Here is a 22688-nt window from a genome sequence, read left to right on the forward strand (position 1 = left end):
CAACTCTTCATCTCTGGGGCTGTGCTAGATTGGCTGTTCATGGGAATTCAGTAAGGATCTCTACAAACACGGATAAGAACCTTCTCAAGAGCTTTCCCACTTGCTGGCGGGGCTCAGCCCTGTGCTAGCTTGCTTGTCTGACTCCAAGTGCTGGCTAAGGCGTGCGTACTGTCCTGGGAGAGCTGCGTGCCTGCAGGAATGAGCTGAGCGACGCTGATGCACCTCCTAAGGCGCTGTAAAACTCTCCAGAGCCACCGATCTCTTGCAGGCAGCTGTTGAAAACACTGTTAAAGTGTCCATAAACTCCAAGCAAACCCTGAATTTGGATGGCCGAGAGGAGAGCAGGTGCGTGGGTGGGGAAGGCCATATAGGATGTCTTGCAGAGTTACTTGCGCTGGCGGCTGCGGTGTCTCCATAGCAATCTCCCTTTATTGACTTAAAAACAAGGCTCCTGCTTCGCAGCTGCTGCTCTGGATCGCGTCCGCCGTGGCTCGAGCAGGGTGGGTCGGGGCTGAGCATCGTGCCCACACGCTTTCCCCTCCGCCCCGCTAAAGTGCAGGCAGTGATGTGCATTGCTGGTGGGGTGGTGACGGCCAGGGATGCTTTACCCCACAGCCGGTGCAAGACACCTGGCCGGGAGGTTGGGCTGCTTCGTACCCAGGTCGGTTCCCAGCGAGGTCAGTGCTTGCTGTGTTTTATAGGTGAGAGAGGCTGAGGCAGGAGGTCCTGAGTCCCCATCCAGCTCTCTGTCAGTGAGACCATCCGCTGTCCCGCAGGACTCATTTAATACCAGAAAGAGAGCTCGTGGGTGTCTTGTCTTTGCTCCCCAGCTCCGCACAGGCATGCGGCAGGGCTGCAGCTCATCCCTGCTGCCCCCAGCTCTGCTGCCGCCCCAGCTGACCCTTGCCAAGCAGTTTCCTCATCTCTAAGATGGGAATAAATACCCTGAGCAGGCTGGGCAGATGGGCTGTGTGTTCTTCTGCTCACCAGGCTGCTTGTGCTTGGTTGCAGCATGTGACAGGGGCTGGAGAGCATCTCCCTGGCGTTGGGCTGGGTGGGTGGCACTGTCCTCTGCGTGCAGGGAGAGCTGCGGGAAGGCGCTTGGAGATGTTATTTTTATAACCAGGTTTGCTGGGGAAGGACCTGGCCTGAAGCAGGTGCCAGCAGAGGGAGCTGAGGTTGTTCCTCATCTGCAAAACCCTCCAGAGCTGCTGGATGTGGCTTTTCCAGGCTTTGGGACCTGCTGGTGACGGTGGCCAGCCAGGTGTGAGCCATGTCCCCATGCACATCTGGAGCAGCTGCCATCCTGCACTGAGCACAGTGCTGGGCTGGGGAGGCGGTTGCAGGTTTCTGGGTGCATGGGGTGTGTGGTCCACACTGATCCCACTAGGCAGTGGGGTGGCACTGTGTCACCTGGCCTGTCCCCACCACTGTGGGGCTGGGCTGATGCTGCCAGGCCGGGCAGGAGCGTGTGCTGGGCAGGGATAGCGTGGGCAGGACCTCCGCAGGGCTGAGATGCCCTGAAGGCAGAGATGTCCTGTCAGCGGGGATGAGGAAGGTGTCTGAACGCCAGTGGGTCCCTGTTGTGTCTGTTTGGAGGGTGATGTGCTGCTGGGGAGCAGAAGGGGGTCTGGGTTACACAACCTGGAGCCAAACTTTGCTCTGATGGGGAGGCTGGGATGTGGCCAGCCGGGAAAGGGTGAGAGTTTCCCCTTTGTTGGGACCCTGTGCCTGTTACAGTGCAGTGGGGACAGTAATTCTGCTGGCCAGGACCCTGCCCTGCCTCTCCACCAGGATGAAGCAGCAGGTCCTGCCCCCCCCCGTGCCCCCTTGTAGTGGTCTCTCACACCTACCCCCGTGTCTCCTCCAGTGGTGATGGTGGAGGACCAGTGGGGGACCCTGCTCTGCTCCCGCTGCCTGCGCCAGGGCGATGCATGGCTCTGCGGGAAGGAGGGGACACCCAAACCTCGGGTCTGAGGTAAGCCAGACCCTTTTTTAGGAAAGCCATCCTGCAGAAGGGGGATTTCAGCCTTTCCTGGGGCCAAGCTCCCTGTGCTGCCAGCAAGGAGCAGCCCAGGCTCGGCAGGGTCTGTGCCCAAGCGAGCAGGCAAGGCTTTGCCATCCAGGGGGAGCATGAAGCAAGAACCTCACGTTCCTCGTTATCTAATCTGCCCCATTTTCCCTCCTCATTGTTTACTATGGCTGGGTTTCCTCAATTAATTCTGACAGCTGCAGGCTGGGCTGTGACGTCAACCTGCGGTAGCAAAGCCCAAAACCCCAGGGTGGCGTTGGACGGGACCCCAGGGACGAGCCCCTGGCACCCCCACCGAGCCTGGTGGGACGTTGAACCTCTCTGGTAGGTGACAGTGAGAGATGCCTGTGGACCGACACTCCCGAGTTCGACAGCACAGAGGGTCTCTGTCCCCAGCGAGGCTGCAGGATGTCCCCTGTCCGTGCTTGTGGGACACTTGAGCCTGTCCTGCCTTTGCTCCCAGTAGCTCTGGGTGCTGCTCTAATTGGTGCTGTTAATAACAAGAGTGGTGCTTGGCTGGACTTTGCACAGAGGAGTGTTGGGCAATCGTGGCCAGCTACTGCCACTGCCTTTCCGGCTACCTGGGCGAGCGCCCATTGCTTCACCCACCCTACGGCACCGCAGGCAGCAAACAGTGGAGCGGAGGAGGGCGGTTTGATTGGCACTGGGCTCGTCCTTGCTCCCTCCGGTCCCCGGCGAAGGCCTCGTGCAGCAGCTCTGAGACTCCCCGTGGTGGGCAGTGACTGTGTAATGTCATCTTTCCTGACCCCCTTGCTAGCATCCCCCCACCCGCTCCCCGAGCCCCCGGAGCTTGGCAGGACTTAGCAGCAGCCCCAAAGCATCCATGTCTGCTGCCGTGGTCCATGGTGGGATGGGGAGAGGAGGGTGAGCTCCAAAACCACGGCTTTGGAGCATCCTGGTTTGTCCATCTCAGAAAGGAGGGGGTAAGCGGGGGCTCGATGCTCCACGCGTACCTCCCTGCGCAGGGAACCCTCCTCCCGGGACCAGCCATGCTGCGGCCGTGCAGCCTGGCTGCTGTGCCTTGCCCGCAGGGAGCAGGGTGGGAGGAAGCAGGTGACGGTGCCTGAGAAGCAGGTTTCTCAGAATTTTAAAGGGATCTAAATAAACAGTGATAAGGAAACAATTATTTAAAGAGCAAACAAATGGAAACTGCTAAACGTACCTTTTTTTTTTGTTGGTTTTTTTTTTTTTTTTTTTTTTTTGCGGGTGAAGGGTGCAGGGCTGATGCCGTCAGGTGCTGGGAGTGGATCCCTGCTGGGGCTGGATCTTGTGGCTCGTGCTGGCTGGGGTCAGTGGCCGGGCTGGGCTGGAGGAGCCACCCTGGGGTGGGCAGCGAGGGAAGCGCTGCTTGCTCAGCCTGCAGCCCCAGCCAACCTGGAAATGAGCCTCGCCATGGCAAAGTTTTGTTTCATCCCACCAGGAAAAAGGTTTTATGGGTCACCTGAAAATGCCGGTCCTCAGGTGAGCCCATTCATGATGGGCTCATGGTGTCGCAGCTGAGAGCCAGGTCAGCGGGACATGGGACAGGGATGTCCCAGGCTGTGCGGAGGGGAGGTTTGCTGCGTGGACGCTGCGGTGCGTTTTCTACACTCACTGGCTTTGATTTGCTTAAAGTCTTGACTTGCTGCTGACACCAGGCAATCGCCTCGGAGCAAGGATGTGTTTCTTGCACCTCCTATCTGGTGCTCGGGGTCCTGCTTGGGTTTAAGACAGTGCATCGATTTGTGGCAGAGCCAGGCTGGAGCTGGAGAACTGTTCCCCCTTCCCAGCCCCATTGTAGGGTGCTGGGGCTGCAGGGTGCCCACAGGGACCGGGGTGCCAGTGGGGGGAACCCATTCCCCTCGTCTCCCCAGCTGCACCAGCGCGGCACGCCCCAGAGATGCCGTCCCCCGCTTCAGGGCTGCAGCTGTCACTGTTAGGGCTTTGTTTCAAAGGGCAGCTTATTCCCATCCTTCCCCTGCCATGGCTTTTTTCATCAGCTTTTGGTTGGGGATTAGGCACGTGTTGACAGAACAAACATTTTGCTGCCCTCAAAATCCACTGAGGAGAGAAGCGATGTCCTCGCTCTGCCAGTGCCCCGAGCCAGCGCCGGGATGGGGAGAGCTGGGCTTGGGGCTGGGGCAGCCCTTCAAGGGGAAAGTGGAGACATTTTGGGTCACGTCCCACACTGGGGCTGGAGCCTGGCTCTGGCTCTCTGCTCCCTTGCAGAGCATTAATCGCTTTCTGCTTTAATATCCTGTCCTGTGAAACCAGGGATGCCACTGAGGAATGCTGTCCGTCTCTGATGGGGCTTTGGCGTGTGCCGGTGGCCCAGGTCTGCCAAAAGCTCTGTGTCTCCCCTGCCCATCTCCCAGTATCAGTCACAGTTGCGTTCTCCCCAAGCCGGGCTCCGGGAACCGAGGCTCCTCGTGGCGTCAGGGAGGCTGATGAGGCCGAGGATGCTATGAACTGCCCCCAGGAGCTTGTGTTTGCTGGGGAAAAGCAAATTCCTCCAAGCTTTGCGGCCAGCCCAGCGCCTGGGGAGGGGGTGAAGACAAGACATGTTGCTGTGACTCCCTGTCCCCAAGCACAGGATCTCGTTTGGGGTCCTGCCCCTCTCCTGCACCCCTTTTTGACCACCCGAGCCCCCAGGTCCTGTCTCCTTGCTGAGCCCTCAGGACAAGGGTGCCTGACCTGGGCGATGCTCACTGGGACACGTTTCCTTCAGAGCCTGGTGACTCACTGCTGAGTCACGGCTCGCTCTGCCGCAGCTCAGCGTGGTCTTCGTCCCCAGCCTTCCTCCAGCCCCACAGGTTTTTCCCTGTTGCTGCCGGGGGACAAGGAGCACAGTGCCTTCACCCCAGACCCACAGCTCCATGTGATGCTGCGGGACGTGGAGCAGCCTCATCCCTTGTGGGGTCCCTGCCCTCTGCGTGTGGGGGGCATGGAGGAGTCCCCCTCTCTGCTCCCTGGGGAGCTGCAAACCCAGCTCAGCGGGGCTGGGGCTTTCTGATCCCAAGAGTGACAAGAAGGGGGTGGCCCTGGTCCCTGCTGACCCTCCGCCTTCCCTCTTCAGCCAGCCCCGCCAGCTCTTTGAGCTGAGATGGGGCTGAGTGGGGGTTTTAGGGTTATTTTTAGGGATTTTCCCCCTGGGGCAAAACCTTCTGCAGGCTCTCCTGGGATGGATAGCACAGGACCAAAGGGGAAACCGCAGCCAAGAGCCTCTCCTGCTCTCCAGGGCATTGCGTGCTGTCCTGGCCCTCCTTGGCTTTGAGGCCATTGGAGCTGCTCCTGCTGCCTGCTCCCACCCGGGAGGTGTTTCCCTGCCCCAGTGGCTCCCACGCTCTCCGGGGCTGCTGCTCCGTGGGGCCGTTATGCCCAAGGATCGTTTTGCATGCAGGGAGAAACAGCAGAAGAAGAAGAATGAATTTGCATTTCTTAGTGGCAACCACTGTGGGAAACAAAGCCTTGAGGGTTTCGCTGCCACTCGGCCCCGCACCGGTGCTGTGTGAAAAGACAACATCCCGTCTGCTGGCACGGGGCCATGCCCGTCTCACCTGGATGCCTGTGTGTGCCTGGGAACCGCCACCACCAAACGGCCCCAAACCCGCGGCACAGGGAGGGGGTGCGGACTCTGCCGCCCCATTGCCCAGCCGTGCCAGTGGGATGATGGGGCGATGGTGAGGAAATGGGGGTACGGTGCTTGTGTGGGTTATTTTGGGGGGTTTCTTTCATCCTGGATGGGATTTGGGGTTGCATGCTAATGCAGGAGCTGCAGGGTGGGTGCATGGAGAGCCCAGACCAGGAGCCATGCCTGCATATGGGTTTCCCCCTTTCTGCACCCCAAATTGCCAGTGATGGTGCAGGGGGGGCCGTGACCTTTCCTCATCCTCCCTCTGCCAAGGTTCACCCTGCCACCGAGCTGGGCGCACCCATGCCACCCTGATCCCTCTCTTCCTGGCACCGCAGGCGACCTGCAGCCATTTCCAGGCTTTTAATCCCGAGAGACAAAAGCAGGAGTTTAAAGCGACCGGAGGAAGAAAAGAGCAGGACTTTGAGTAGGGAACAGCAAACACGCCGGTGGATCCCGCTGCTCCCAGCCCAGCTGGGCACCCTGCGACCTCCCCACCTGCGTCACCTGGGGTTTGTGCTGGCAGCGCTCAGCCTGGGGTGGGAGAACCATCCCCATGGGGTGCCCGGGGGGAGCGGGGAACCGGTGATGCGGGCAGGGGGAAGGCAGCGGGGTGGGAAGGGTGCTGGGGGTAGGCAGGGGAGGCAGGGTGGTGTGTTTGGGTGGGGAGCTGGTGGTCCAGGGGCTGGGCTCAGGGTGGGAGGCCAGGGTCGTGCTGGCATCACCCTGGTGTCTTCATCCCCCACCGGTTTGTCCTTCCCCAACCACCCTCCCAGGCACGGCTGGACTGAAGAAGCAGGGCCAAACCTCAGCACCTCCTGCTGCCGCAGGGTGTGAAGGAGCCTTTGCACAGGGCGAGGCGAGCACCAGCACCTCCATGCTCAGCCAAGGGATGGCTCTGGGACCTCCCATACCACCAGTGCAGAGCAGACACCCACCCCTGTGCCCCTGGATGGAGCTGGGTCCTCTAACACCCCCCATTTGCACCCTCAAGGGCTGCCCCGAAATGCAGGTGACACCATTCGGGTCGTGGTGCCATTAACTCTCCTGCTGCTGGCTCCTTTTTTTTTTTTTCTTGCTCAGGTCTCCCCGCCGCAGCACAAGAATGCCAGGAGCCGCCTCGTGCAGCAAGGACTGAGTGCTGGAGCAGCGGCCGCAGCCAGGAGCCCCGGCTCTTTTATCAGGGTGGGTGCTAGCAGCAATAATCACAGCTGTTTGCCTCGAGCACACACGCCTCCCCTGTAAATAGGGTTTATGGCAGCATCTGGGAGATGGGGAAGCCCAGCAAAGGCGGCTCGGGGAGGTAATAAAGAGGAGCGGCCCCACTTGGCCACGGGGCTGCTCAGGAAACGGGTATATTTGACAGGGGTGAGGAGGAATTTAAGGGGATTCAGTTGGTCTCTGCTCTGGAGCAACCTTAGTGGTTCGAGAGCTCTGAAGATGCTCCTTGGAAGATCTGCACAGGGTCATTGCAGAATAGAATCATAGAATAGAATCATAGATTTATTTAGGTTGGAAAAGACCTTTAAGATCATCAAGTCCAACCGTTAACCCAGCACTGCCAAGCCCACCCCTAACCCATGTCCCTAAGCACCACATCTCCCCAGCTTTTAAATCCCTCCAGGGATGGGGACTCAACCCCCGCCCTGGGCAGCCTGGGCCAGGGCCTGACAGCCCTTTCGGGGAAGAAATTTTTCCTAATATCCAGCCTAAACCTCCCCTGGTGCAGCTTGAGGCCGTTCCCTCTTGTCCCATTGCTTGTTACTGGGGAGAAGAGACCGACCCCCCCGGCTCCAGCCTCCTTTCAGGCAGTCGCAGAGGGCGATGAGGGCTCCCCTCAGCCTCCTCTTCTCCAGGCTGAGCCCCCCCAGCTCCCCCAGCCACTCCTCCCCAGCCTTGTGCTCCAGCCCCTGCCCCAGCCTCGCTGCCCTGCTCTGGACATGCAAATAAAAAGGATGCTGGCTTCTCCGTGCACTCCTGTGCATTATTTCTCTTGCACTCTCTGGCCCTTTGGTTAACTTTTGGGTTGCAGCTCTGCTGGAAAGCCCTTTTCCCCTCCCAGATCCCCTTCACGGGTAGCGGAAACCTTGGCCGATCCCCGGCTGGGGAGGGTGTGCTCAGCCCTGCTTTGCAGCGGGGCACCAGGAGCACCCAGTCCCGGCAGGTGCCTGAGCTGGCACCTCACTCCCTTTCCCCGCGGTGGTGGCCGTTCGTACCCCTTGCAGGGGGGTTTTGGGGGGACCCCAGGGGAGCGCAAGCAGCAGCTCAGCTGGATGCCAACGTTGTGCTTCCTGCTCTTTGCTTCCATTTGGTGGCATGGGGACATTGCAGGCACGCTGACTGTGGGACCGTGACTGGCGGATGCTGCTCTGCACTGGCACCGCTCACCAGAGCATCTCCAAAGCTTGTCTGTAAAAACCAGCCTGCCTGGAGCATCTGCCTGGAGAGCGGGACACGCAGTTTGACCGGTGAGCTGTGCAGAAACAAGGGGACCTCTCCAAGGGTGGGCACTGAGTTGGGACTACAAAGCAGATGGGACCTGGGATGGAAAATGTGGCCGGTATTCCCACCTTCTGCCAAGCCCGCTGCCCTTTTTGGGGAAAGAGGAGCTTGCGGGCAGTAGGCGAGATGGGAGACGCTGGCTCCCTGACCCTCTGCCTGCTCCTCCCTGCTCTGCTCTTGCCATCGAGACTCTTTCTAGGATCGCAGGGAGCACTCCAGGCTCTGACCTTCCATACACGCGTTAGCTTGAAATAACACGAGTGAGGGCGATAAACCCTCTCGGTGCAGGCCGGGAGGAAATGAATTGCTGTTAGCAAACAGCCAGTGAAGAGCAATTAAGATTACGGACGGCAGGAGGGGAGTGAGCAGCCACCGCTTCCCGCTGGGACCTTCCTCCTGCAGTGGCTTCAGCCCCGGGATCCCGGGCTGTCCCTCACCCTCAGCAGGGATTCCCTGTATCCTGGTGCTTTCCCAGTGGTTACTGGTTAATTTGCAAAGATGTTTTTTGCCTTGGTCTCAGCCCAGCATTGGGAGCATCCCCCTGCGCCCGGAGCCCCTGCGGGTACTGGTGGAAGCCCAAAGGATGCTCGGTTCGGCGGCAGCCTGGGAGCATCCCTCCTCCTCACGCTGCCGGCCTGGAGCCGTGGCGTGCGTCTTGGGACAAAAATACCCGCCGGATCTGGGGCTGGCATGGGCTGAGGTGCTGAGTCCTGCGGACGTGGCTCCCATGGGTTTGCCCCTGCGGAGCAGGACTGAGCCGGGGCGGGTGTTAAAGGCATTTCAACCGTTTCCAGTCTCCTCAGGTTGCAGAAAAGCCTGAGAGCGCCCATCCTGCAGCCTGGGAGTGGGAATTCATCTCCTCTCTGAGCATCACCTTTGTACAGCCCAGAGGCACGGGATGCAGGATGAGGCCTCTCGGAGGGACTTAAGCTTGTGGGTTTGCTTTGCACAGGGACCACTGCTGTCTCCAAATGCTGTGCAGGAGCCGAAGCAGAGGAAACCCCGCTGCTGCAGGAGACCAGGAAACACCGCTCAGCTCCGAGACGCATCAGGATCAATGGCCTCTGTGGTTTTTGCAGTGACATCAAGCGCCTTCAATCGTTTTATTATATATTACATGGCTGCTTATCTATTATTCTTGTGATGGAGCCAGAGATTAGCTGCAGGCAGGTGGGCAGAGAGATTCTTCCAGGCTGATTCATGAGTCGTTTCTCCAGCCCTCCCCTCCGGCCGCGTTCCCAAGCGTTGAAGTTTCAGCTGTGGCAAAAGGCACTGGAATCAGAGCTGATGGGTTGACAGGGAGGACAAGGAAAAAGCATTGAAAACTGCGCACACGGGGCAGAAAAGCCAGACTTTATTTCCCTTCTTTTGTTGTTCCTCGGGTGTTGCAACCTCTTCTTTTCCTGGTTTGCATATGCAAGCAGAGCTGTGCCGAACCACCGATTGCGAAAGGCAGCGGCGAGAGCACGGCATGGCCGGTGATGCCGCAACAAACCTGCTTTGGGGAGGAAAGCAGAGATCTCATTTTGGGGCCTTTTGCCTGTTTTCGCAGCTCCGTGTCGTGCTGCCCAGCTGGCCAGCTCTCCCTGAGCAGAGCAAAGCAAATGTTTTTCCCTTTAATCTCTTTTGCTTATCAAAATCTCCTGTGCTACTGATAAGAGGAGCAGGGAAAGCTTTTTCAGACCCAGATGTGAGTCGGGCGACGGGTCCCCAGACAGGCTGGGATAAGCCGGGTCCAGGATGCTCTGAAGCAGGGACCAGGCACCGGGCACTGCCAGCACATCCCCTCTGCCTGGTGCCATCCTGCCCTCACCCAGTGTCCCCAATTGTTCTCTCCTCTGCTTTGCTCCTGGCTCCTTCAGGTGCACTGTTTCGATGTTTGCTCTGGTAACAAGTAGTTATTAAACCTAATAAATGAGGTAGACCTGCCGGTGATGTCACAGCGAGGAGGTACAAATCCAGCTCGCACAACCTGTGCAAACTGTAACCTGCTTGACAAACTTTCCCCAAGCTGGCAGCCTGGCCACGGGGCAGCAGTACGTAGCCGCTGCAGGAAGGTGCAGGATGGCCACAGCGATTCCCAGAGCAGCTCGCATGTGCATGGGTGTAGAGTTACACATGGTTTTACTCCATATCTTAAGTTTCCACAGTTAAGACACCTGCATTTCTGTGCTATGATAAGGTATCCGTGCATGGAGGGCTATCATCTCAGCTCCGGGGCTGTGCTGGGATGCTCCTGCCCCTGGTTCCCTCATGGGGATGCTGGGGTGGGACACGGGAGCAGGTTTGGGTGCTGTGCACCAGCTCCTGAGCCGGGCAGAGCCCCGGTGCGGTGCCCGCTGCTCCTGGCTTCCTACGGTGGCTCTGGCCGGGACCCGGCATCGCAGGTCAAAAACAGGCAAGAGCGAGGCAGAGGGAGCCAAACCCTGGCAGCCCCATCTGCTGCAGCTGGCTGGAGCTTTGCAGCAGGCTTCAAGGGATGCAGGATCAGACCTGCGGCTGCAGGAGAGCAGTGCTGGGTTGTGCACATGGTGCCTTGCCTGAAGCAGAGAGGAGATGCTCTGAGCGGTGCGGGGGGCTGTGCCGTGGCTGCTGTGAGCCGGTGGCGCTGGGGGCGGCACTGGGTGGCTGGGACACCCCTCCTGACTGTGCCCCATCCCCATCCTATGCACCAACACCATGGCAAAGCCTGGCTGGGGGCTGGGGGCTTCCCCACCACAGCCACTTGCCCCCCATGTCCTCCCCGGCCCTTGTCTCCCCCAACTCACTGCCACGTCTTACGGACCCGGTTGTGTTTACCAAAAGAGGGGAGAAAAGCTCCCCTCAGACAGCAGGAGCCCTAATCTGGGGGGAACATTTTCCCCACCGATAAGATAACATTGAGGCATTTGAAAAGGGAGGCAGGAACTCCTGGTGCTGGCGATAGCGCGGCGAAGCCCTTTGCCAATGCGCCGGGCGGGCCGGGGAAGCCATAATGCAGGGGTCACCATCCTGTGGGGTTTTATTTTTCTCCCAGCAAACAGCTCCGATGGATGGCTTATCGGCTGTGCCGTGCTGCAGCCATGCACTGGGGGTCAGGGCCCCGGGGTCAGGGCGGCTGAGGGATGCTGGCTCCGCCACAGCATTTTCCATGGGCTGGGGATGCAAAGCCCATGATGTGTGATGGCCACTTGGCTGCCAGGACGTGGTGACGTGGGTCTGACCTGGGTTGCACCATGGGTGTTTGCGGCTGGGGTTTTGTCTGACGTGCGTTTTTAGGGCAGGGGGGGTTTGGTTTCAGCAGTGCTACGTGCACGGGAGAACTGCCTGAACTGCCCTGCGTTCTTCATGTGTTAAAAAAAGACAATAAATACCATCTCTGTGTCTGTCTTGGTCAAAACAGCTTTTTCCTGCTTATGCCGGTGGGGACAACCCAGGCCTGGAGCGCTGCACGTTCCTGCCGTGCCCCTGGCGCCCCATCCTGCCTGCAGGCAGCAGCAGCGCGGACCCCAGGGAGGAGACGGTGCCGTATCCCTGGTATGAGGGGCGGTTTGGTTGGTGTGAGGGGCTCCTTTTGTCCCCGACGGCCTCTGAGCATCCTTGCTCACAGTCTCCATCGCAAGCCCCACGCAGCCACAGCACTTGCATAGGTGATGCTCCTGGGGTATCGGTCAGGGATGCTCCTGGCCCCAAAACAGCCCAGTGTGTGCTGGGGGAGCGATGTCATGCTGCATGGTCCAGCCAGGGACTCTCACGTATCCAACAGGTCTCTGTGCTGCAGAGGCCAGAGGACCCTTTGGTCTCACCCCTGTGGCATCCCCATCTCTTGGGTGGGTGTCCCAGGTGAGGGTGGGGAGGGGTTGATGGTGCCTGGATTTGTCCCACTCCCCTCCCAGGGCCCTTGCGGTGCCTGGAGGCACCCCTCAGGGGTTAACCCCGGCCTGGGCTATTCAAACACCTCCAGCTGAGGTAAGCACCCAGCTTGTTTGTTCAGGTAAATAAGGAAGGAATTAGATATAATGGGCAAAGGAGGCATTTGCTGAGCACCTTACGCTCTGCTGCCGGCTTCCCCTTTGCATACCTCGGCACGGCTGCTGGCTGGCTTCATCCCTCCGCTGCCCTTGGAGCCACTCGGTGTGCCCCATCCTCATCCCTGTCCTGCTGGTGCCTGCTGAGAGCTGATGCAGCTCAGCCCAGCTGCCCTGCCGCCACGGGGCCAGCGTTGAGCTGGGCAGGGTGCTGCTGGCCACCCTCCCTGCCGGTGCCGGGGCACCCCGCTTCGCGCCATGCCTGCCCTGGCTGCCGTGCCAAGTGCCACGGGGACAGCTCTTCCCACCCTACGCTGGGACCCATGCGGTTTCTGAGCTGCCTGCGCACCCTCAAGGTAAGCCCCGCGCTGCTGCCGTGACCCTCCCCAGCTGCCCGATGTACCACCAGCACCCACCAGCACCCATCTTCCCTCCCTCCTGGGCTTCTACAGCCCTTTTGGCACTGATTCAGGGTGGACAGGGTGCCGTCCCACGTAAGCGTGCCATCCCATGTGAGTATCCCATCCTACGGCTCCTTGCACCTCCAGGTGCCGTTAGGGCTAAACAGGGACAGGTTGTCCTCTGGCACGAGGTTCCTGGCACTTCTCTGGATGGTGTCACCCAAAATAAAATGGGATTTGCCAACTTTGTGTCTTCGCAGCCCCCTCCTGCTCAGGCAAGGAAGGTGGGATGGGAGCCAGGGCTCCTGGGGCCAGCTCTTCCTGAGCCCACCTGGTACCAAGAGGGACACCGAGGGTCCCGCAAGCCCCCGTGCCTAGCGGGAGGCAGGGGACGATGTGCTTTGGGGCACTGTGTGACCAATAAGCAGCTGGGGCCCTTTATAGAGCATCCCAGGTCCTGGGTGGCTGTCAAAGAGCTGTCAGTTCAGGGGTATCTATAAAGCACTCTGAGCCCCTTTACCAGACCTGCACCCTCTCAGCACTGCTCTGCCTTTCTGCTGGGTATATTTTTTTTGTCTGTGCTAAAGGCGCATTGGCTCTAGGTTTGATTTTTATGGTTCTGCTTGGTTAGTGAAACACAAACGCCGCTCGGCTGCCAAATCCCCCACAATACGGGCTTTCTCATGGGCAGGGAGCTCGCGGGGGAGGAAGGTGCTGCTATAAATAGGGGCTCCCTGGCCCTGCATGGGGAACACCAAGCTCTGCTGCTCACCTGGGGGACACCGAGCACCGCGGCTTTGCTCAGGCCACCAGCGGGTTGTGCCTGTTCCCCCCCCGCTGCTGTTTGCCTCCCTGCGCCGATGGAGAGGGCAGCCTGACCCGGGGCGTGGGGACCCGTGGGGACGTCTGGTCCCCATGCCAGCACCCATGCAGGTAACAGCAGGAGGAGCCGGGGGGGCCTTGGTGGTGTTGGAGAAGGCTGGAGAGGAGCTGGGGGTCCAGGACCCCCAGGATGGGCTGCATCCCTCTTGTGCATACATCCAACATGAGTCCTGGGCTTGCCCTGGCCCCAACCCCATCACTAAGCCAGGTACCAGAGCGAGACCCTAGGGCTGTCACATCCTCAGCCCCCCGAGCGCCGTCCCAAGCCCCTGCCCCGGCTGCGGGGTGATTTTGGCCAATCCCTCCTCCCTCCGCCCAAAGATAAAAGGGGTGTGTGGCAGAGGCGGGCAGGGTTTGGCAGCCGGGAGGGACGTGGCACAGCCTGCATGGCGAGGCTGGCAGGGTGGGTGGGACGCGCTGGCAGGACCCCAAATTGTCAGCAGCCACTGAGTACCCAGGTGTCTGCTGGAGCCCCGGCTCGTGCAGGGACCCTAGGTCCCTTTTCCTGCTTAATCTGGGCCCCATAAAACAGCTCGTGCCTCCTCCTGGCTGGCAGCCGTCTGGCAGAGCCAAGAGGCTCCATCGCCCCTCCGTGCCCCAGCGCAGTTTTCCTTGGGGTGTGCATCGTGGCGTGGGCTGGTGCCTCTGTGGGGACCAGGGGAGCTGAATGGGGGGAGCTGAGCCCAAGGAGGTGGCTGGGGCAAGAGGTGATGAGTCAGAGCAGAAAACAGGGAAAAACAACCCAGATCACAGCCCCAGCTGGGCTTTTGGGCACAGAGAGGATTGCTGGTCTGTGGGTCCCCGTCCTCTCCCACCCCAGGGTCCCAACTTGCTGTGCTGAGGCATGTGGGGCAGGCGAAGCTGAAAGGATCCGTTAAAGATAAATCCCACTGCCCGGGGGGCTGTTCTGGGCAGTCTGGGACAGCTCTGTATCCTGCATGTTCCGGGTTCCTTCCCCACATGGCACAACATATCCCCATCCCCATCCCGCTGCCTGGGGGCTGGAGGTGACCCCGGAGCCGAGCCCACCGCCCTGGCCGCTCCCGAGCCTGGCTGCCCAGGAAGGGCTTTCCGAAGTGCCCAGGGATTTGGGAGACATCCCAGGTGCCGCGGGCAGGACCTCCTCCCGCAGCGGGCCAACCTCTGCCGGTCTCACAGGGTTTCCCAAGCTGTGCTCCTCCAGCACAACCTGTTTAACCACAGATTTAATTTTAATTAACGGACCCATTGTCTGAGGGTGGTGGTTGGGTGGATTTCTTTTTTTTTTTTTTTTTTTTTTCTTGCTGCCAAGGGCTGATCCCAGCTCTCCCCCGCCACTGGTGCCAGTGTCTCTAACCTGAATGATGGTGGGTTGTGTTTGTCAGGAGAGCTCGGGGTTGATACAGAAGGTCCTTGTCCTCATCCTCATCCCCCTCGGCTGTGGCATCCACTGCTTCCCTGGGCTCTGGATGGGGCTGAGTCCCTGCAACCCTGTGGAGCTGAGCCATGACCCAGCAGCACCCAAAACCCTAGGCTTGCTGCTGGCCCTGCCGCCCTGGTCTTTCTGCTTGAAGGGAATGTCTAGGTTTGTTTTCTCAGCTGCTGTTGAAGCTGTTTGGGGCCGGGCTGTCACGGTGCCTCCTCACCCTGCTCCGTGGTGCCGCGGGGAACGAGCCCTCGCACCGGCAGCTCAGCCTTTTGCCGCAGCATCCCCATGGTGCAGGCGAGAGAGGGGAGCAGGGGCACCTCGCCCCCGTCCCAGCTGGTCGGGGTGTCCTCTCCATACCCTTGGGCAGCACCGGGGAGCGATGTAGGGTCACTCATCATTTTGGGGCTCGGGGATGGCAGGTACCTCCCGGCTGCGTCCCAGTGGTGGAGCTTTGTTGTGGGCATGGAGAAACACTCCGGGGACTTGATGGCTGCATCCCGGTTTGGGGTCTGCTCCACCGCCGCTCTGCGCCAGAGCCTTGCCTGCCCATGACGGGGTTGCAGGCAGCACCGATGCATGGTGAGGGCTGGGCGAGGGTGCTGGGGCAGGGGCGGGTGTCCCGCAGGCAGCACCCCACTCTGCCTGGCACCCCAGGGATGGCACCGCTCTCATTCGGAGCTTCCCCATGGGTTGCTGAGCCCCCGGCACCACACCTTGGCCCCTGTGTGCCGACGGAGGCAAAACCTCTGGGGCCTGGCAGGCTTTTATATCTTGGTGGCTGCTGTTTAAAGTGCTGTAAGAGCTAATTCCCTGATTTCTTCCCGTCTTGCCTGGAGTGGCGGGATGAGCACGATGCTGCATTGGTGTGGCTTTGCTGCAGGAGAGCTCCGGTGAGAAGCCCATGGGACCGGGGCCACACTCGCCACCGGCAGCGTGCACAAGCCGAGGAGTGTTTGCCAGGGCTGATGCAATTACCAGCGCAGCCCCGGTTAGCTGGGGGCAGGGAATGTGAAGGTTTTTGGGGTGTCATGCAGGTCAGTGCTCCCCGTGACCTTGGTGCACCCTGGGCTGCTTCTCCGCTCTCCTTTTCCAGGGAAAAGTGAAAAAGGGAGAGGAGAGGGAAACTGCTGCCCAAAGCAGCTTCTTAGAGCAAACAGGTCCCCACCCAGCCCAGCTGCCTGCGTGCCAGAGCGGGAGAAAGTCAAACAAAGGCCCCCGCCCTGAGAGTACAGCACGGTTTGGCGGGTGATTGCTCAGGTTTTTGGGGCCACTTGCCCAAGGGATCAAGTCCTTCTGGTCCTGACCAGGAGGAGGGGGATGGGATGGGGATGAGGATGGGGCCATCCATCCCACCACGTGCCCAGGGACGGTTCTGCAGCCCTGCTCCTCCATGTGTCTGGCTGGCAGCTGCGGGAGCGAAGCCTGGCAGAGGCAGGATGGGCAGAGCATGCACCACGACCCCAGAGCATCCCAGAGGCCTTGGAGATGAGACCCCCATCCCCTCCCCAAAAAGCCCCCGCAACTGATGCTGTGCAGCAGGCTGGAGCCATGCAAGCTGTTACCACTTCCCTTTTGTGCCGGGAGCAGCGTGAGGCTGGATTTAAAGCTGATCTGCTAAAGCTCTTCTTTTAATCCAGAGCAAATCAAGGAGAGGTTTGGAAGCCGGCGCCATCTCTCAGGGAAACTGTTTCAGTGGTGGGGGCAGCTCAGTGGTGCTTCTCCCTCCTCCTGCTCACTGCAGAGCTACTGAAATCCCTCGGGGACATGGGCTCCAGCATCCGAACCTGCGCCCCCTCCCCAGGTCCCCGCAGGGTCAGGCTGGAGCGGGTGCTGTTTGGGTGGCCAAGGTTCCTCCATGCGTTTTTCCATGCTTTTTTAGGCTTTGCCAAGGGTGAAATGACAGGCAGAGCTTCCTCGTGGTGCAGGTGATGCAGAGCCTCAAAACCTATACCTCTGGGGGCATCAAAATCCCCAGTGAGTGCGTTAGACTCATCCCCACCAGTACCGGTAGTCTGCAGTTAATGGGACCGTGGTGTGTGGCTATTAATGATGTTTAATTAACGCCTCGGGAGCAGAGCTGGGCCCAGCAGTGTGGAGCCGAGCAGCGTTTGGCACGGCAGAGCTGCAGGGACGGTAGCGTGCCGTCCTGGGTGCTCGGTTGATGGCATCCCTCCTACGCCAAGCAGCTGGCAGCTTGGCTCCCTGCTCTTGAGGGACCAGCTCTGCCCGGAGGAACCCGATGGCATATTTTCCCCTTTAGTCTTTTAAATCCTTTTTGCCCCCCCCCAGCTGGGATTTAGAGCACACAGGAACCCCCTTTCCCTTGCCACTGTGTCCCGTTCCCCTTTGGGGGCTGCCTTGTTTCTTTTGGGTGGCTTTGGGGTTGGTTTGGGCTCTGCACGCTCCTTTTTTATTGCAGGCTCTGCTGCAAAAGTTGCTTCTCTTTCTGCTTTTGAATAACCTATTTGGGGTGGGTTTTTTTACTTCTTGTAAAAAGAAATGCCGGAGGCAGGCAAGGAGCTCGGCGATGCCCTGGCTGTGCGCGTCACCAGGGGCTTTCTCTTCCCAAAGCCTCAGGATGGCTCTTGGGGAGGTTTCTCCACAGATGGAGCTGTTCCCTGGTGTTGCCATGGAAATTCAGCAGGCTCATCCTCATCTCGGTGGCCTCCAGGACTCCCCGTGTACCAGAGACAGATGGGGACAGGCTGATTTTGGGTAGTTTTTCTTGCAAGAGAGTAAAAGGAAAGCTCTCATCCAGGGGTTGGCAGCAGCAGCCAAGAGCTGGGTGCTGTGGTGTTGGGCTCAGTCCCTGGCCCAGGAGATCCAGATTTGGGTGCCATCGCTGCTGGGGCATCCTCGGGTGAAAGCAGCAGGTGATGTTTTCCAGCACAGAAACGTGCTTGTGTGGTTTAGGCATCCTGCAGCCCTTGATGCCCGCGGGCCGCCCTGCATAGGTGCCTTGGAGCTGCTCCAGCACGCCCCGCTGCCTCCTGCAAGGGTGTTCAGCCCCAGCCTGGACTGAACTGCTGCCAACCCGGTGTGCAATTCAGGGGAAGACCCTACAAGCCCGTGGTGGTCGGGACCCGCTCGCTCCCTGGGCTCCTTCTCCCTGCTGGCTGCTGCAGCTGGTCCTCCTGAAACCAGGACAGCCCCCCAGCCCTATGGCTGACCCCAAGCCTGCGTTCATCCAGGGGCTCACAGGATGCTGTGGGTCTCTTTGGAGGTTTTTTCCCCTCTAACAGGCTTAGTTCCTCCCTTTGTGCCTGGCCGCTGGGCGGGAAGGCAGGAGTCGGTGTCAGGGTGAGCCTCTCCTCTCCTCCTCTCCTCCTTTCCCGGCAGGTTTGGAGCCGGCGCTGAGCGGAGGAATGGGCAGTGCCAGCCCCGGGCTGACCGCTCTGCCCCCCAGCCGCCTCGCCCGGCCAGACGTTGCCTTGCTGCCCCCGCCGCAGGACCCCGACACCCGGAGCTGGGGCTGCCCGGATAGCCCCAGCCCCCCCGCCACCCCTGAGCAGCCCCTGCCTGCTTTCTGCCTGCACTACTTCGACATGCTTTACTCGGAGGACATCGCCTGGACCGCCAAGGGCATGGGGGAACCGTCCCAAAGTGACGCCCAGGGAGGGCGAGGGGAGGCGCGGAAGGAGCCGGAGCAATGTCCCATCATCGACAGCCAGGGCTTGGGGCTGGGGACCGAGGGGGACCTGCAGGCCAGCCTGCACCTGGAGGAGCACTCGCTGGAGCAGGTGCAGAGCATGGTGGTGGGAGAAGTGCTGAAGGACATCGAGACGGCCTGCAAGCTCCTCAACATCACAGCAGGTGGGTGCCCCCACAGCCCTCCCTAGGGCACTGCGGGCAGGGTCGGCCCCGCCGCAGGGTGCAGCGAGGGAGGGATGTGCCCGTGTGGGAACTAAAGCCATGCTGCAGCTAGGGGGTTTGCAACCAGGTGCTGGGGTTTGGGGGAGCGCGGCTGCTGCCTGGCTCCCCCAGGCATCGCTCCAGGACAGGGCTGTTTGCTAACGCCCAGGGATGCCAGCAAAATATCCCTCTGGCCTCGCTGGCTTGGAGTTAAGCTGAGGCAAGGGTTAGCAGAGCTTTATACAGAGCCCTGTGCTGGGTGTGGGGTGCCAGTGTGACCCAGCCAGTGGTGCAGGGACACAGCAACTCGATGCTGAGCCCGTCCCTTCCCCGGAGCTGGGGGTCCCTTCCCCTCCCAGGGCATCATTATTGAGGTGCCTTTCAGCCTTGCACACACCTTGGGGAGGATGTGCAGTAGCAAGGAGCAAACAGCGCGCCTTTTATTATCTTTTTCTCTATCCCATTTTCCCTGGGACATTAGGAACAGGCGGATGAGTGGGGGGGGGCTGGGGAGAGCCTGGAGCCAGCTGATGTTACCTGAACTGGGTGTGGACTTGGGTGCAAGGGGAGCAGGACAGCCCAGGACGGATTTCCCCTGGCTGCCATGGGGCATCGCCGGGGTATTCTCCTCGAGGCATCGCTGCCGTGACACAAGCAGTCTTGGGATGTGCTTAGGTCTATGCAGGCTCTGCCACCCACACCCTTGAAACATTTGGTGTCACCCGGGATGGTGCAGGAAGCAAGTGGGGCTCCAAAAGGCTGGATGAGGCTTCCCAAAGTGAAGGAGGTGGCAAGGGGACAGTCTCATCCCAGGGGACCAGGGCAGGCTGGGAGCGCGGTGCTCCCACCCTGTAGGTGATGCTGCAGTGGGGCAGGAGGGGCCGGGTTCCCGGAGCCACTGTGGGATGAGCTGAGTTTTCCCGGGCTTTGCCGGGGCTGTTGCTGGCCACGCTCACCCTCTGCCTCCAGACCCCGTGGACTGGAGCCCCGGCAACGTGCAGAAGTGGATCCTGTGGACGGAGCACCAGTACCGGCTGCCGCAGATCGGGAAGTCCTTCCAGGAGCTGTCAGGAAAGGACCTGTGTGCCATGTCCGAGGAGCAGTTCTGCCAGCGTTCGCCCGCCTGCGGTGACATCCTGCATGCCCACCTCGACATCTGGAAGTCTGGTAGGTGCCGGGGGCCGGGAGGGAGCTGGGGAGGGTGGGCAATGCTGTGCAGCAGGAGATGCCCCTCTGACCACCCGCTCCTCCCTTCCAGCTGCCTGGATGAAGGAAAAAGCCACCCCGGGAGACGTGAGATACTGTGGTGAGTTCTGCGCAGGCTCAGCTCTGCTGGCCTCACTTCTGCTTCAGACAGGTCTAGGGTATTTGAGAGGTTGCTCCCTGCTTAATTGCAATTATCTGGTGCATTGGAGCAGCTGCTGCAGCAGCACCCGTGTGGTTGCGCTCCCTCTGCCCCAGAGCAGCCCCTGGGCTGCCTGGAAGGTGCAGCAAAGGGGAAATGGCCGCGAGACCCTCGCCGGGGCTGCGCAAGGGCAGGATCGAGCTGTTTTCCCTGCTCCAAGATGGGGAGGAGAAAGCGATGCTTCCAGACCTAGTGCCTGGACTGAGTCTCTAGAGACCCACAGGCGTCGAGGCGGGTTTTCCTGGACAAGGACTCATGCGGGTCCCTGAGGCAGTGCAAAGCAGAGAGGTCTCTCCCCGCCCCCATCTTACCCATACCTTCCCGCGGCAGGAGGTGATGCCAGCTGGGCAGACAGCGAGGTGGACTCATCCTGCGCCGGCCAACCCATCCACCTCTGGCAGTTCCTCAAAGAGCTGCTGCTGAAACCCCACAACTACGGCCGCTTCATCCGCTGGCTCAACAAGGAGAAAGGTGGGTGGGTGCTCCGGGGGCCCCGGGGAGGGTGCTGGGGGAGCAGGCGAGGCTGTAACCCCCCATGCCCCGCTCCCCTCCCAGGCATCTTCAAGATCGAGGACTCGGCACAAGTGGCCCGTCTGTGGGGCATCCGGAAGAACCGCCCGGCCATGAACTACGACAAGCTGAGCCGCTCCATCCGGCAGTATTACAAGAAAGGCATCATCCGGAAACCTGACATCTCCCAGCGCCTCGTCTACCAGTTTGTCCACCCGGTCTGAGCGGCGGCAGTGGGACAGGCTGAGCCTTGGGCAGGACAGGGGACCTTTGCTGCCTCCATCTGCCTCCCAGCCACAGAAATCATCTTCCAGTGCTAAGGACCGTGGCTGGGGTGCTGAGAGGCTCAACCCCCCCAGAGCCACCAGCGATGGACCATGGGACCCCTCTGACCCCCAGCCTTGGAGGGGAGGGATGAGCCCCCAGCTAAGGGACAACACCAACGTGCCTGGGTGCAGGGCAAGGACCGTGCAGAGCCCTTGTCTCCCGCGAGCGCTCCCAGGGGAGGGTGGGCATGGAATTTGGGGCCGGCAGGGGAGACGTGGCATTGATTGGGGTGAGATAAAGGCAGATGAATCTGTGGCTGTCGCAGGGCTCCCCCCAACCTCGGTGCCCTTTGGCAGGGATTGAAGGTGGGAGAGTGGCTGAGGTCACCCAGGGGAGGAGCTGGGGGACGCAGGAGTCCTGCCCCCAGGTCTCTTGCCCCCTGGCACATTGTCTTCTCACCCTACAGCCTCTGGGCATTGCCAGGACGGAGGGACCAAGGGCATGACCCAGCAGGAGACCTCAATATCCCCATGGCATCATGCCCCAGGGCTGCTTTGGGGGGCACACAACACCATCAGGGCCACACTCCCCTCCAGCCAGATCCCGTCCCCATGCCATCACCGGCCTGGCTGTGGGACCAGCTGCCCTCAGTGCCCGTCAGGAGTGACCCTGTGCGCTGCAGCGGGGCTGCTCCAGACTTACCCCAACAAAGCAGCTCCTGGCCCTCAGCCCTGCGCAGGGCCGCGGGCAGTGTGGCGGGGGGCTCTGCCCTTTGCTGCACCGCAACCCTCAGCTGCAAAGAAAGGGACTGCCTGAATTTTGGGGGGGACTGTGCCTAGGCTTGCCCCTCCCTCCTTCCCTCCCTCCCAGGTGCTGGTTGCGCGTGGCTTCGCCCTGGCCATTGTTTGGGGAGGACAAAGCCCGGGCATGAGCCAGGACAATGGCACCCTGGGGACAATGGCACCCACAGCTGCCCTTGGCTGGGCCCGCGCTGACCCGACCGGGAGCAGCCTGGCACCAGCAGCACCGCAGCACCCGGGGATGCTGCCTGCCATGGGAGCTGGGTGCAGGGTAACTGTGCCCTGGGGACCATGGGCATCCCCTCAGGATGGGCACATCCCCCCTTTGCTTCCCGCTCTGGGACACACTTGGCTTCTCCCCTCCACAGCGATTTGGGACTGAAAATCGATGTTTTGCAAAGAGGGCAGCTGTAAAAGGCAGGTGCGGAGCCATGCACGCTGGGGCATTCCTGCAGGCGTGAGTGGTCCCCCAAGCCGGGTCCCCCATCCTTGGGCATGGGGACACCCAGAGCTCCCCAAAGCCCCCAGGTCCTTGGCCCTGGCACAGGGCTCTTCCCTTGATTTGGATTTTATTTGGACTGCCTGATTCCTGAGTTTGGGAAAAGGGAGATGGCAGCTTTGCCATTTCCCTCTGGACAGTAGATCTGAAACGCAACCCGCCGAGCCCAGACTGGGACGGAAAACTGGGAATTGTTTAAACTGCACATTTCACAAGAGTCTAAGTTGCCTGGTGATGTTGATCTTTTATATTATAATTTTTTTATTTGTTTATTTCCTTTTTGGTTTTGGCTGGCAGCAAGTTGTGGTTTAGGTTCAAATGACGAGGGTAGACGGGCAGCTCAGGTATCCATGAGATGCTTTGTGGGAGGAAAGGAAAAAAGCACCTGGTTGTTGGTCTTTTGTTTTTAACTTAAAATAGCTGCCTGTAACAGCTCCTGCCTTTTTCTTTTTGTTCTGCCCGCTTTGTACTGTTTACATGGCAGAGGAGCGG

At 60.3% G+C, this 22688-nt stretch overlaps 1 protein-coding gene across 4 annotated transcripts; it reads left to right on the forward strand.

Moving 5' to 3' along the window:
* On the forward strand, nt 1-21179 carry SPDEF (SAM pointed domain containing ETS transcription factor; the record flags this gene model as incomplete). Of its 4 annotated transcripts, none has more annotated exons than XM_082330132.1 (10): nt 1-345; nt 5433-5712; nt 5937-6175; nt 6440-6848; nt 7995-8131; nt 18203-18676; nt 19685-19882; nt 19974-20021; nt 20451-20591; nt 20676-21179. In XM_082330132.1, the coding sequence occupies 5 exons, from the start codon at nt 18229-18231 to the stop codon at nt 20852-20854; spliced, it is 1014 nt and encodes a 337-aa protein (XP_082186258.1). In that variant the 3' UTR covers nt 20855-21179. The 4 variants fall into 4 exon arrangements, with proteins under 4 accessions (XP_082186258.1, XP_082186259.1, XP_082186260.1 ...); XM_082330133.1 differs by having other exon boundaries at nt 6747-6848; XM_082330134.1 differs by having other exon boundaries at nt 6002-6175.
* Between the last annotated feature and the right edge of the window lie 1509 nt (nt 21180-22688).

The sequence above is a fragment of the Platalea leucorodia genome, assembly GCF_965183815.1.
Source record: "Platalea leucorodia genome assembly, chromosome: 19".
NCBI classification, from domain to species: Eukaryota; Metazoa; Chordata; class Aves; order Pelecaniformes; family Threskiornithidae; genus Platalea; species Platalea leucorodia.